This window comes from Daktulosphaira vitifoliae, unplaced genomic scaffold (genome assembly GCF_025091365.1).
Source record: "Daktulosphaira vitifoliae isolate Bord-2020 unplaced genomic scaffold, ASM2509136v1 Scaffold_1, whole genome shotgun sequence".
NCBI classification, from domain to species: domain Eukaryota; kingdom Metazoa; phylum Arthropoda; class Insecta; order Hemiptera; family Phylloxeridae; genus Daktulosphaira; species Daktulosphaira vitifoliae.
This window is the reverse complement of record NW_026099572.1, coordinates 56,714,403-56,729,291: the sequence shown is the minus strand read 5'-3', so window position 1 is coordinate 56,729,291 and position 14,889 is coordinate 56,714,403. Positions and strand designations below refer to the sequence as shown.

Below are 14,889 nucleotides of genomic sequence, written 5' to 3'. Positions count from 1 at the left end.
ATATTCTTTAGTATATAAAAAGTATTATTACCATGTTTGTCTATTGTACATTTTCTATGAAACCATTATTGGACATATTGATGGATTAATAATTTTTATTTTAAAAATGACTAATAATTAGGCTTATTAAATATTTCTTATATTAATAATATATTACTATTTATTATTAGCCGTTGAAATTATTTCTCGTGTTTCAAGGCCTTTGGCTCAGTTTTAAACGTAACTAGGGGGCTAAGTTCTCTTAGACGACCAAAAATTATATTAAAATTTAAGTTTTTAGTTACTATGTAGAAGTAATTTTTAAAGGAGTGGTGTTATAATTCTCCTATCATTTTTTTTGTTCTTATAAGAAAAGCTTAATGGTATGCCACTACTTTTACAATTCTTTTAAATTTTCTTTTAATTTATTATTTTGAATGTACGAAAATTAATTTTTTTATTTTAATAAGCCATAGAGACCTCCACATATCTCATTACAGTTTAATATTATTTGATATCACTACACAATGTTATGTAAAATGCTGTAATATTTTCCTCTGGAATATTACAAAATGAATACTTCTTTTATTTCTCAGACCACATAAAGAATACACTAAAACTATTACACATTTTATTCTGACTTTTGGTAATTGTAGAGTTGCCATGAGTCATTCACTTTCTTAGCATGTAAAATCTTAAGCATACATGTTGAACAACTGAGATTCAATAAGGTAAGATTAGTTTTACTAAATATAATAAGTAATAACCTTTAGATAAATATATCCCCCTCTTTATTATCATTATTTTAGTTATTACAATGCATATATATATATATATATATATATATATATATATATATCAAAGAATTAGGAATATTTTTTAAATTTACTCATAATAAAGCAATAATATATTTCTTAATTTTACCTACCAATAATTAGAATTGAAACTGATACTACATTTTTACATTAATTCAAATATTGGACCGATTTCAACAGATTTTCAAAGTTGCATGATTTATGAAAATAAAGCTTTATAAAAAAATTATAACTACTAATTTATTTTGCTAAACATACGGGTCTAATAACCCTTTATGGTATTATAAATCTATAAAAGATAATCAATATATTTAGTATTTATTATATTACTAAAATTTTTTTGTTTTGCGTGGAATGCTATCATCGTTAAAAAAATGTCATTAAAAAAACCTATTTATAGTTATATATATATAAAATAAAAAACAAGTATCAATTAGTATATTTTCCCTAGCAATCGTTCCATACATTATTTATTAATATTATCACAAATTCTAAGTCCTAAAAATAAATTAACAATATTACATTAAATTATTTTAAAACACAAAAAATAGTATGCTTAAAATTATCCTGAAACAATATCATTCTGCTGCCGTAAAACAAAAAAATTAATTTAACAGTGCTATTTATTGAATTAAAAATTAGTTTTTATTATTAAAATTTGAAATTTTACTTATAACCAATTTTAACTTAAAAGGAAAGTATATAAAGGAGGTTAGGTAATTAATGAACTCAACCGCTAAAATTTTCAATCATGAATCTATTAAAAACTTTTTGTATGTTATTACTAGTATTCAATAATTTGTTAAAAGCTTGTAAAATTGCTGTAAGTTAAGTTAATAACAACAAGATAAAAATACCTTAAGTTTTCAGTTTATAAGGATATTATATAACATAATGAATTATTTTACAATTCATATTGTGTTGTTGGATATTTCAACTTGTTGATAATATGTAAAATAAAATTAGAAAATTAAAAAAGTAATTAGGATACGGGCATGCAGATGATCAATTATAATATTTTTTTAAAATTTAAATCCCTTGAGTTTGAAAATTATTCATAAAAAATCGACTAGAAGTAAAAAGTTTGAACAAATTATAAAAAAAAATTATATAATTAACATTGATAACAGAGATTTAATACATAGTGTCATATAATTTATTGTAGTTATTAATTAAAAATTACTTATATACAATATGTAAAAAAATAATAACAGTTTTTTCTTTGATTATAAGTTTACGTATTTTGATCAAGTAGCTTATTTATAGCTTTTGACCAAATAATAAATTTAACAACAGTTCAGGAATAGGTTATATACATTATTTTACATCAATATTTACAAAATTGGTTCATCAACGTCTAATCAGTCGTTATATCCAAAATTTAAAGTAAAAATGTGTTTACTTTAGATGCGTTCTTATTTTAAATTATTATCTCAAATATAACTAAACAATAAAAGTAATGTTGATTGCGATAAGTTCCATGGAAGCAACTTCTACTTGATCCAATTGGTCGATAGTACCTAGTTCATGAATTCCAGTTAAGGAAGTTCGGGACAGCTTTATTGTATGCTCAGTAAAAAGAGTATTCTCATCAAATGCTCCTTTGTCTTGACGTAAAGAACAGTCTGAAAATCGTACACCACGATTCATCCGACAGTCATAACCCTTTCTGTGAATAATCATTAATGCTGATTGGGATGGAAATTGTTGAAATATAGGATCGGACATAGTACGGAGATTCATTAGATGTACATCACATGGAAGAGGCTTATTTAGAGCTAATGTTTTTGGTCGTAGCATATGTTTTGCTTCAGGTTCCACTACGAACACATTAGCTGGATATAACAAAGACTCTGACAAGAGGTTAGCTGTTAAGCTTGGATTAGTTACATGATTTTTGTATACATTCCCATCTTCTGACAAAGTTTCCAGTAACAGCCAATATTTAGTCAGCGTACGTTTATTGTCCACTACTCCCTCGCCAAGACCACGAGAGTCATCATATAATGTTCGCCTATCTAACATGAGTTCTATTCGACCAGGTTCCCAGCCAGAGACACCTTGTGCGTGATTTAATAAAACAGTTAGTCTATGCCGGTTATCTTCGATGTAAGTTGCTGATGTGGCTGGATAATAGTTACCCTCGACACCAATTCGTTTAACAGTGATCCGTTTTTGCATTTGAAAACCGTTAGAGTCAGTATAGATAACTGGTGGTTCACCATTTGAAATACCTGTCGACAATCTCATAAACAATTCAGTCTCTCGATTTTTTGGTGGCAAGTCAAAATCAACAACATTTTCAACGTTTAATCCACGACTTTCAATGCCTTTAACGTGGTATAAACGAACCGTGTGTGTTAGAATACTGTAAACAACTGTGATTTCTGATGACAAGGGCCCCGACGTTATAATAATAGTTGGTGGACCAGGATAATCATCTAATACTTTTCTTTCAGTATCTCTAAGGTTCGGATCGGGCATAAACAAATATGCACCACTATGAAATTGAGCTGACTGATATGCAGCAAAGTCAATATCTATATATTGTGAGGTTCCCGTGTCCTTATCTACAATTTTACGAAGAAGTCCAGTCTTTCCATCAAACAACGCTTGAACATGTGCGTTTTCTAATTGAATGTCACCTAATCGCATTGGTTTCACAATAAAAGCAGAATGACCAGCACAGTTCTTACAGTATATTGATGATAAACCTTCAGCATTAAGTGACCTATGCACCGTAAATGTTGTGAGACTTAGAGGTTCAAGAGTTGCAAAAAACAATAGTTCATAACATACTTTAGAAATTGATAATGGTTCATCAGTTTTAGTTACATTCCAAATAGGATTAATTTGATGTTTAAGAGCGACATTTTCACTGTCTACTACGCGAACATAGGGTTCGGAGAGCAATATCTTTATTAGCTCGTATCTGCGTCGACCATGCGAGTTAAATACAACAACACTCCTAGGCTTATTTTTATCTAAGTTTAAAGCTAGTCTATAAGGAGGTTTATCATATGATTGTCTATCACTATCGGGTATAATAATTTTAGCTGAAGGAGATACGCTTGCTTCGTCTTTTACCAGCAAACTTTGAACTGAAAAACTCTGAACGAATGAACAATCTTGAATACCTTCAAACAACTTAAGTGCATAATCATTCATTACAAATGCCTTAGATGTACCAGTAATAGCATCGTGATGTTGAAATAGTGCCAGATTTTGACGAGCTTTTGTCAACTTTTCGTAGTCCCGCTCTAACAGACGTACAGTGTCATTTAAGCGTTTTCGTCTAGCGTCATTCACTGCCAGTGTGAACAATATCTCTGATGATCTAAGATTTGCCTCTAACTCTCTATCTAACACTTTCCAGTATGGCCGACTAGTATAATAGCCACTCCAATAAGCAGGTCTACCTTCTGAAAAAATATCACTGTATACAAAAAAATCCCCACGTAACGTGCTAAAGTGATCACCACTACGTTCTCGGAGAACTTTAAAAAAATCTGAGGGTGTGCCAAATTTAACTTCAGCGTTGTGGTATCGTTCTTTATTAGCATTTATAAAGTCAAAAAGTCGTTTATAGTTCCTATACTGTTGGTCCCATTCCATTTCCTGTTCATACCGAAAGTCATCACCTAATGGGATCAATGCCACATTAAAAGGAGACACTGAACCTGTTCGTCCGTACTGTTCCATTAATAGGTCTGCTTTTTGTTTTTTATTCTGTTCATCGATTGGCACAGCCCTTAAAGAGTACTCTGTGTATTCACCGGGTATTTTTCGAAAATCAAAATTCAAACACACCTGAAAATATCAGCGTATTATTTAAACTTACTATTTATACAATGGAACAAAAATAATTTACCTGAGGATGAGGTCCACAAGAATGTTTTATGGAGTATATATCAAATGGCAAGTTGTGTACCAATGTGTCAGTGTGACCACTTCTATCCCAATTTTGTCTCCAAAAGAAATGACCATTTTGGTTACGTGCCAGCCACTCTTTCCATACGTAGTGAATACGCTGAATAATAGTACCTCCGGTCACTTCAGACTCTTTGAGTAGATAAGGTACTGTAGGTCCATGTCCGAAAGGATCTACGGACCACCCGGTTTTGACTTTAACTCCTAAATTATTTTTCACCCATTGATGTCCTATAACACAATAATAAATAGAATTAATATTCTAAAAGAGCCTATTTTTTTCATAGCAAATAGTTATTGACAAATTTAGCACACAAAAGATGTTTACATTTTTTCAATGAAATTCAAGATTTTTAAACAATTTAATAAAGTCATAAATAATAAAGTTTAAATCTTTATAATTTATAAAGAATAATGTTAATTAATAGCTGATAAATCAATGAATATTTGTTACAAAATAATACAACAATTTTTTCAATATTGTATTTAGCGAATCACTTTGTATGCTAATAATGTTTAGTGAAAGATGTTTAGTTAATTCCCGCAAAATAAAAAACTTAAAAGTATATTTATATGGAACATTTTATCTAGTAAAATTAAAAAGAGATATAATTATTGTTATATTTTTAAGGAAAAAAAAATATTTATCTTGTTATTAATAAACTATCAAATGAACTCAATACATTTTAAAATGATCACTTATATTAAGTTTTATACTACAAACGCTCTGTATATTATATTTGATGAAATTGTTAATGACAATGGTTATTACAACCACATAACAACAGTCTTGAACAATAACAGTATCATATATCAAAAATAAGGGGAGGATATCGTGAAAACATAGTTAAATGTGGATAATGTGTATTACAATGAGAATGTGTATGTAAAGGGCCATAACATATACCATGTACGAGAGAAATTCTACTATAATAGAGAAGAACAATGATGCGATAATGAATAGATTTTAATATATTAGGTCTTTCAGACAGATAGCTTTTAGTAATATGTTCTTAACTGAACAAGACTTAACCTCAGAAAAATAATATTGTTTATAAAATTACTATTAATTCATATTAAATATTCAATAATTGTCATATTAATCCTTAATAATTACAATGTACTTTATTATAACTATTACATATTTTTAAAATTTTATTTTATTAGTTTATTTATAAGCAGAATCCCCACTTCACCAACAAAAATATTTGTGAGTAATAATAGTATATATTATTATATAATATTCCATAAGTATATACTTATAGCATTAGTTAGACGATAAAAGCTAAAGCTATCTTTTAAATTAATATCCCAATATTTAACCTCTTAAATACCGTCAAATGGACTAACTTGGAGTGGTGGTTAAATTTGGGACAATTTAATAATTTAAAAATTGCATCAATTAATTTTTGTGAACAAATATTTTGTGTTTCTTATAAAAACTTGTAAACATTTTACTAGTGCTGTAGATTGATACGGCTAAAATGATAATGGATATATGATTGTCACAAGTTTAACGACCTCCCCAAGTTATAACGTTTGTCTGTAGTACTAAACAAAACCAACAATCTTTGTTCAAAGTTATAATTATTTTAAAGGAAATATCGTGATGAAAATCATACATTATGTACTACTAGAAGTTTTATTGCTAATGAAATTATTTATTCAACTAATTATCGCATATATAAAAATATTTTTATCTATTTCCGTTAACCTATCACAGCAAACTGTGTTTAAAAATACAAGTACTTAAGTAATTTGTTGTTAAATTATTCGTATTAAAAAATATTCTTATCTCAAATATAAATTTTAACAATCGATATAAAAACGTCTGATTGATTTTAAAATACATCTATAGTAGTATAGTAAAATGTTATAGTGTTTTTATTAAAAAATAACACTGATGCTAAAGGACTCTTATGTTTTTAATTTGTACAGGAAAAGAACTTTAAATGAGTTTTAATTAAAATTATGCAAAATCAGACTGATTATCTTTTAAATTATAGGAAATATAAAATATAAAAGAAAATATAGGGTGACGGTTGGGTGAAAATAAAGTACATGAAATACAAAGGATATTGCAATAATAGTAAAACAGGTACATTTAATGAAGTGCTTAAAAGAGTAAGCATAACTCAAAAGTAAAAACATAAATAAACAATAAAAAAGCTTGGAAAATTGTTTGTAATATTAAAAGAGTACTTAAAGAGAATTACAGTAATAAATTCGCTGTCATTATTGTTTTCTTTTGATTTTTAAAATGGTAAGAATGCCACGGATATTCTTGAGTGTTGTTTTTTTTTTACATAGAATCGAGATTATAAATGTTGAAAAGAAATTTTAAATGTCGTTACTCTATTGAAATAATTTACAAAAAAGAACTTACCTTCGATCATTTGGTCAAGCATTCCATAAATGTGCGAAGTTGCCTCGTCTGTCATGACCCATCCACCAGTAGTAATTTCTAATCGTCCTTCTGCTATCAATCTCTGAATAACTTTTTTTTTACTTGGATGTGCACTAAAAAATTGATTTTAAATTATATTTTTGTGATTTTATTACAAATTTATGGCATTTATTATGAAAATACAAATTAAATTTAGTTTGAAAATATTAAAATATATAAAACTTATTATTTAAGATGTATTTCGTGATAATAAAGCATAATAATATTACTAATTAGTGTAATAGTTTATTATTATATATAATATATTAAATGAAAAGTGTTTCACAATACATATTAAAACTTTGTTAAATGAATTATATTCTATGTAATGTATGTATGATAACGATTCTAGATATCATTTTAATAAGTGATCTAACACTTGCTTTTCTCTGATACAGATATATATAAGTGAACAGCCTACAATATTTAATAAAATATAGGTTTCAAGTTTTCAGTAATATTAGGCAAGCCGTACATTATAATATTAGCAATTAAAATTTAAAATATTCTCTTTTCTTAAAAAGTGTTCATATTGAGCTATATAGAGATTTCTTGGGATAATTTAAATACTCTTTAAAATTTATAATCCAAATATTTATTTTATAAAGTTTTTTTCTCTTTTGTCGTCTGCTATTAATTTAATATAAATTCTAATATCTAAGTTTAAATTAATTACCATAAGTACATGTAGTTATTTTGTATGTTTTAAGCCAGGGGCGTTTAGTAATTTGCAATGAATATGGTTCTGTTGCTGACATTTCTAATTATGAGTGAAATATATTATACATATTTAATTTTATATAATATTAACAATATTGATGAACATTCGATAATATATTATTAAAAATCATATTATTATTATTATTATTCTATTGAGTAGAAATTTGTAAGTAAGCAAAAGCAAGTTGACAACAATAGGCTTTTAGTGTATCATTTTTTAATTTTATAACACTGTTTTAAAATATTTTTGATTAGTTCATGAGAAAAAAACATGTTCGATTTTAAAAAATGTTTATATGATACATTATTTATGAACAAAAAAACGATAGTCTTGATTTTACTATGTTTTTACGTGGACTGTTTTGTAATATTTGTAGGACTTGGCGACACGATTGAGTGGTATAAGCTAGATTTTTTTAAAGAGGAGTATGAAACCCCTTGGTATCTTCTTAAATAGTCTATTGGCGTGATTTAAATTTCATTAAATAGTCTGCATTTAATAGATGTATAAATGTTAGTAATATAGGAATTTAGTTATAATCATATTAAAATTTTGAAATATTGAGCTGGGAATCATCCACATATATAAACAAGATAAATTAATTAAAATAGTGGAATATTTCTACAATGCTTATAAAACATTAATTAGAAATGGTTCATAGTAAAATTATTTTATTTCAAAATTATAAACAATTTTGATTCTACATTAAATAGAGTATAGAAATATTTACTGTTTTATTTTACTCTTTTTAAGTATTCATGTTTGCAAAAGTAAATGCAGTGAATTCTTGGCCGACTATAAAAATAATTTAATTGCAACTCCACTTCAATCTGAAAATAGTCTGTGTTTTGTTTTATTTTACCATCCTTCTTGTTTTTAAGTGTTGTCACTTAGTTCATTTCTAAAGGACTCATCTTTATACGTCAAAAAACTCTTTAAAAAATTATTCTTATTTATTTTATTGTTTTTTATTTTTTGGAAGTATTCTTAAAGCTTGCGATTACAATGTTTGTAAATATATTTTGTTTGAACATTAAGATTTTTGGAAAAAAATGTATCACCAATTAAATCCATCATTATAACATTAGGATGCGCTTTTTTTTAATGTGATTAAAATTAAATCCCACCTAGATAATTTCAAAATGAATATTTATACAGTTAAACTTTAGCAAAACATATCTACGCGTCTGTTAATATTCTGTGATCCATAACAATTTCCTTTTATTCTAATCGTTATGATGAAAAAGTGTACTTAGTACAAACATTATGCGATACTTGAACACAACACAAAGAGTATCAAATATAATTAAGTCAGACATGATTATGTAAACTAATTGGTTGTTTTATTTAACGAATAATACAAAGATTTTAATGACAAACATTTTTGTATAGTTTAAACACTATTAACGTGTTTTAATATCGACGTAAAATGTAATACATTTTTTATTTCATATATGCAAATCCCATAAATTTTAATAATATCAATGTTTTGAATTTATTTCATAAATAAAATAAACACGTGACACCTATAATAACTACTTATTTTATTTTCTACATAAAAATAATAAGTTGGTAGAACAAAAAATATAAATATTGGAATATCTTCTCAATAATTTTAAACTTAACTTAAATTATTAATAATATGTACAACATACATATTATTTGTATTTATGAAGATTCGAATTTCCTTTAACTTTTTAACCATTGTCGTAGAAAATAATAAATAATTTTTTTTAAATATTTATAAGATATTAACAAGTCTCTTACTGAAATTTTCGGCCAATCATACTTTAAGAATATATGCTAGTCACATGTACGTTATTATTTGTGTTATGTATATCAGTCTCTAGAGATGAGTTTTAGATAAATTGTAATATTGTCAATTTGTAATATAACGAAGTAATTGATGATTACGTGGTGCATACAAAGTATATTCGTTATGAAACTCTTGACCGAAGTGATGGAAAATAAAAAAGAAATCTCGTTTAAAATGAAAATGAAGAATTTTTTTTATGACTTTTATACGTTTTTTTTAGATATATTAGGTAGCTTTTTTATGAAAACCAAAAGGGAAAAATAATGGCAGCATATAATATTTATGTACGCCTATAAATATATATATATATATATATATTTCTGAATTATTCAAACTATGGCTAATGAAGACATTAAAAACTCTCCGTTATTTTCATAACCTTATGCCGAAGGGGAAATATGAAATTCCCTGCATCCCTTGTTATTTAAATATGATTTTCTTTTTTTTTCTGCGGTAGTAACTACTGTGTTATCATAATTTTTATCTCATTAAATCTTATAAGACAACTGTTGTCATACTTTATATTCATTAAGTGAATACAGTTTTATACTTTGCATTTAAATGCATTAATTTACTTAGGTTTATCTTAAATTAAACAGTTTAGCAGGACTACGGAATTTTTCTAAAAGATAAAATAAAAATATAGACGTTTCTGGCTTTAGTCCCAAAATAAGAGCAAACTTAACGCAACATAAATTTTGTTAGTGCAAAGATATTGACTAGTATACCAATGATTAATGTGTAATATAATATACTAATATTACAGTGTACAATCTATGCTGTACATTTACAATATCCTTAGAATAACATAATAGTACAATATTTTTTTGGAATATTGTGTTAAAAATTTGTCAATTTTGTTTTTTTTTTTAATTTGTTTACATAAAGTGTATATTAATCATTTATAAATAGTTATCGATAGAACAAATTGTAATCATTTGATTTAAGCGCATCATTTTTAATAAAAAAATTTTTAAAAAATCGGCAGACTTGACAGTTTAATGTATTCTAATTAAATTTAGTATAAGTTATCAAGTGATGATTAACAAAGCCAATATATAGTAAATAGATATCAAAGAGAACTCTATTTAATGACTTTGCTGAGTGTGAAATTTAAAAACAAAACAAAATAAAATAATAATTTTTTTTAATTCAAATACACCCCCACTGGAATGAAAAAAATGTGTTGGCAAGCCAAATTTTTCTTCCTTCATCGGAAAAAATAAATTTAAACTTGAGTCACGTTTTTGTTTTGGGTTGACCTAAAGGATTTATTTTAACCACTATAGAAAAGCAGTTTTTAACTTCCGCTTTCACATCAAACGGAACTAGCAGTCACGCGGAAGGATTCACTCCCCATCAACACATACAATTACATATCTATGTAAAGTTATGGCTGAGCTTTTAGAGTTAAGGTCATGATAATTGTATATGATACTACGATATGGTTTTAATTACTACTATTTCCTCTGATACATATGTAAAACCGTTAAACTAAAAGAGCAATGATATTAAATATTAGCCACACATTCATATTTACATTTCTTTAACGTTTTTTATGTATTAAATATGTGTAAAATATTAAAACAAACTATTCACACAATAAAGATCATCTCCTGACCATTCATAAAGCTTAAGTTTCTAAATATTTTTTCCTTAACTTATATGAAATATGTCTAAGCACTATCGGATGTAATATGTTTTTGAACTTTTACAAGTTTATTTTACAATTGAGACTAATGTATCTGTTTTTTTTTTCACTTTTACTTTATCAAACTGAAAAAAGTAAAAATCAATAATGTAGAATTTCTTTGGGTGAGAATCAAATTCACTAAAAAAAGTGTCAAATAGTTGAAAAATATAGAAATTGAATGTGTTTCTCTTATATAATAGATAACTAAAACAGAAAATTTATTGAAAACAAACCAAAGGGCTACTTAAGTGTTAATCATGCTTTTTAAAATTATATTGGAAAGTATTTTGAAATTAATAATTTACTTATATACAAGTACATAATTTCCATATTTATGTTATTATTGATATAATTAATTTAATTAATCAAAGTTTTTTCAGACATTTGTTTTTAAAACTAATGATACTAATTATCCCACTAGTACAGTGTTTATTCACAATTATGTTAAAATTATTGTTCTGATTGTGTTGTGTACCTAAATTTGTTTACATTCAAACATGGAACAAATTAATCTCTTTTATTTTTATTATTTTGGGTTAATAAGTGTTCCGACATTAATTAATAACCTATATCCATATACGAATTATTATACAACTAAAGAAAAATATGTTGAATTATTTACTTCCGTTTTTTTATACGAGATTTATTCTTTGCGATTTTGCTATATAATGTTTAAATTATAATTTTGGTCATTCAAAATCGCAATTTTTTTTATTGCCTCACTTTACTTACCTATCACGTAGTTGGTTGTAGGTAAGCTCACTCACAAGGATAATAATGACAGTAATAACAATACTATAAGTAAGTGTTATGTGTAAGTAACTTATTTATTTTACAAGCAATCTGGCAGCAATAACAAAGACATTCTGGTGAACATTACTGGTTATGGTTATAACCGACAAACAACATACTAGGTACATTTTCCTTAACTTCTCATCTTTACAAGTTACCACTCATTTAGATTTACTCATAAGCATGTTCACGGAAAATATGGGAATCTAACCCTCTATTGGTAAAAATAAATATATGGTAAAGATGTATTTTAGAGGGGTTAGTAAAAAATGTCTTACGTAAACGTAATTCTAAGACGAAACCCTGAAAACTCATTGAATTTGCAATGTACTACTATGCAACTGCTGTTTACGCTTTTAAGCTTTATAAACAAGTAATAATAAAAAAAAATAAATGTTTATACTCGTATTAAAATACATTCACAAATTTTAATAATATTGTTAATGTAAAAATTTCAAAATGTTGTGTGTTTCTCATTGAAGATTGAACATAAAAACTGACTCATAATTCTTAATAATAATTTTTTTAAATAAAAGCTTAAAAAATTAACTGACTTGTGTCTGTATAAATAGGTAGCATTTATATTATTCAAAAATTAAATGCATTAACTTTTCATTATTTTAGGAAACTGTTTTCGCGTTTTTGAAACACATAATCAACAAATAAAATTGTAGACTCTCGCTTAATTATCTGTCAAATAAAAAAAACTAATACCGTTTAATGAAGGTAATAAAATAATGTAAATCAAAACTATACCAATAGAATGAGTTTTATTTCTCCTCTATTAATAATTAATAACTAATAAGTTTCGTAAAATTTAATAACTCAAACTACGTTCGCCTCATTAAATTTGTCATTAAGTTTCTTTTTATCCAGTTTGCAATATTTTTTTTTTTTGTATATTCTATAGCCATATACTAATTGTCCTAAAGTATGAAACTTTTAAGCTATATTCATATATTTATAACTCACGTTACTTGTTTTATTTTTATGCAAAGTAATATTTAGTAGTACACAGTATAAAATTTAAGGGTAGAGTGTTTTTTAATTATTATCAAAAGAGATTTCTGATAAATATTTGTATGTTCAACTCAGAAATCAATTACAACAATCATAAACCCAAATATTTTATTTCAAATTTTCAAAGAGTCGATTAACTAAGATAATTTTAGTAATTCCAAACATTTTCTTTGCAATTATTACACAGAAAAAACTTAAAATACGTAAAGATCTTTATATTTATTTAATTTCGTTTAAAGACACTTTCTTGATGCGTATGTTGTAATAGTTCAAAGTAACCGTAATATAGTTATAAACTAAAATAAAATTACAACCACCTAAGCTATCATTAGGTATTTATTTCGCACGTTTGCATGTCAAAGAAAAACATACTTATATAATTTTTTGAATCACGTTGTAAAAAAATATAGTCATTAACCCTAATAGCTTTTAGCAATTATAACATAATAATATAATAATTTTAGAAAATGTCACTTTTTGATCTTTGGCGATAAAAAATTATCTTTAAATTAAATAGCAACATTTTAAGTTTTGAAGAAATTAAAAAACGAATTTAAACTATTATAATTGTTTAAATTTAACATCTTTTATAGTCATTATAAAATTAATAATTCATAACTCATTTTTAAAAATATAATAAGTAAAAGTTCTTTTTTAAAACGACGTTTTAGAAATATTATTAAATCTATTTGAACCAACTGAAGATGTTTCGTTTTAAATACATTTAACAAAAATGTTAAATACATCTCTGGCAGGTGCTAGAAATAATTTTTATAATACATTAAGTATAAAATTAAAACAGCTTTAATAAGTTTTCTCTTGGGTAATTGTGAGTGGAGTTAATGAACAGTTTTAAGGTAAGCAATCAAGTTATACGTTTGACCATTAAATTCTACTACTATAAGAAAATGCGATAAATTACGGATTGCTATTTTCCCCATTAACAAGTGTGTGAAATAGTCTAGCTGCTGTGCTATCTGAGATTTATTACTATATTCGCTTGGGAAGAAGGAATTGCCATGGATAATTTTGCCTATGTATTTATTTTAACCTTATTGTATTATTTTAATAAAAAGTAATAAATCTTTGAGAATATTAATTTTTATATTTTTTGCTATTAATTTCATTACTTTACAGTCTTATAGAATAAATATTTTTATTGAATTTTGATACGAAACATGAAGGCAGATCTAATAACCATTTTACTTCATCTACTATTGTGTTTGATAATAACTTAAGTTCCAAGTTTACTGTTAGATTTACTGCGACATTATACGATTTTTTAGTGTTGCATTCTACTCGAAAAGAAGACGATTAGAAATACAATTTATAAATCATATTTCAAATCAAATGAATAGTTCATCATACACGAGCAATAATGATTGTTTGGTGTTAATTAATGAACTATGCTGATTTTATAAGCAAACTCGTTGCCAATTAAAAGTTGATGTCAATATGATCTATCGCATAGTAAACAAATGATATTCAAAATATGTCAATAGCTATGACTATGTATTGCACTCACGAGTAACATTATAAATGAAAAAACATAAAATAAATTTTCTTTATCTAATTGTTGCTAGAGGATATCTTTGAACCCATAATTATTTGTTTTCATTTAAAATCACCACGAGGCTAAACTGTAATGAAATATAACACAAATTCCACATATAATAT

At 25.8% G+C, this 14,889-nt stretch overlaps 1 protein-coding gene across 2 annotated transcripts in view; it reads right to left on the bottom strand.

The window, feature by feature from the left end:
- Nucleotides 1–1,218: 1,218 nt before the first annotated feature.
- LOC126895449 (alpha-mannosidase 2) overlaps nt 1,219–14,889 on the bottom strand; it is a 60,057-nt gene continuing 46,386 nt past the window's right edge. Inside the window, exons 4-6 of one of the 2 annotated variants that reach the window (XM_050667307.1) lie at nt 7,111–7,244; nt 4,666–4,955; nt 1,219–4,604 (exon numbers count right to left, since the gene is read on the bottom strand). In XM_050667307.1, the coding sequence (XP_050523264.1) occupies nt 2,238–4,604; nt 4,666–4,955; nt 7,111–7,244 (2,791 nt within the window). In that variant the 3' untranslated portion in view covers nt 1,219–2,237. The remainder of the gene's footprint in view (nt 4,605–4,665; nt 4,956–7,110; nt 7,245–14,889) is intronic. The other variant, XM_050667306.1, reaches the window with a different exon arrangement.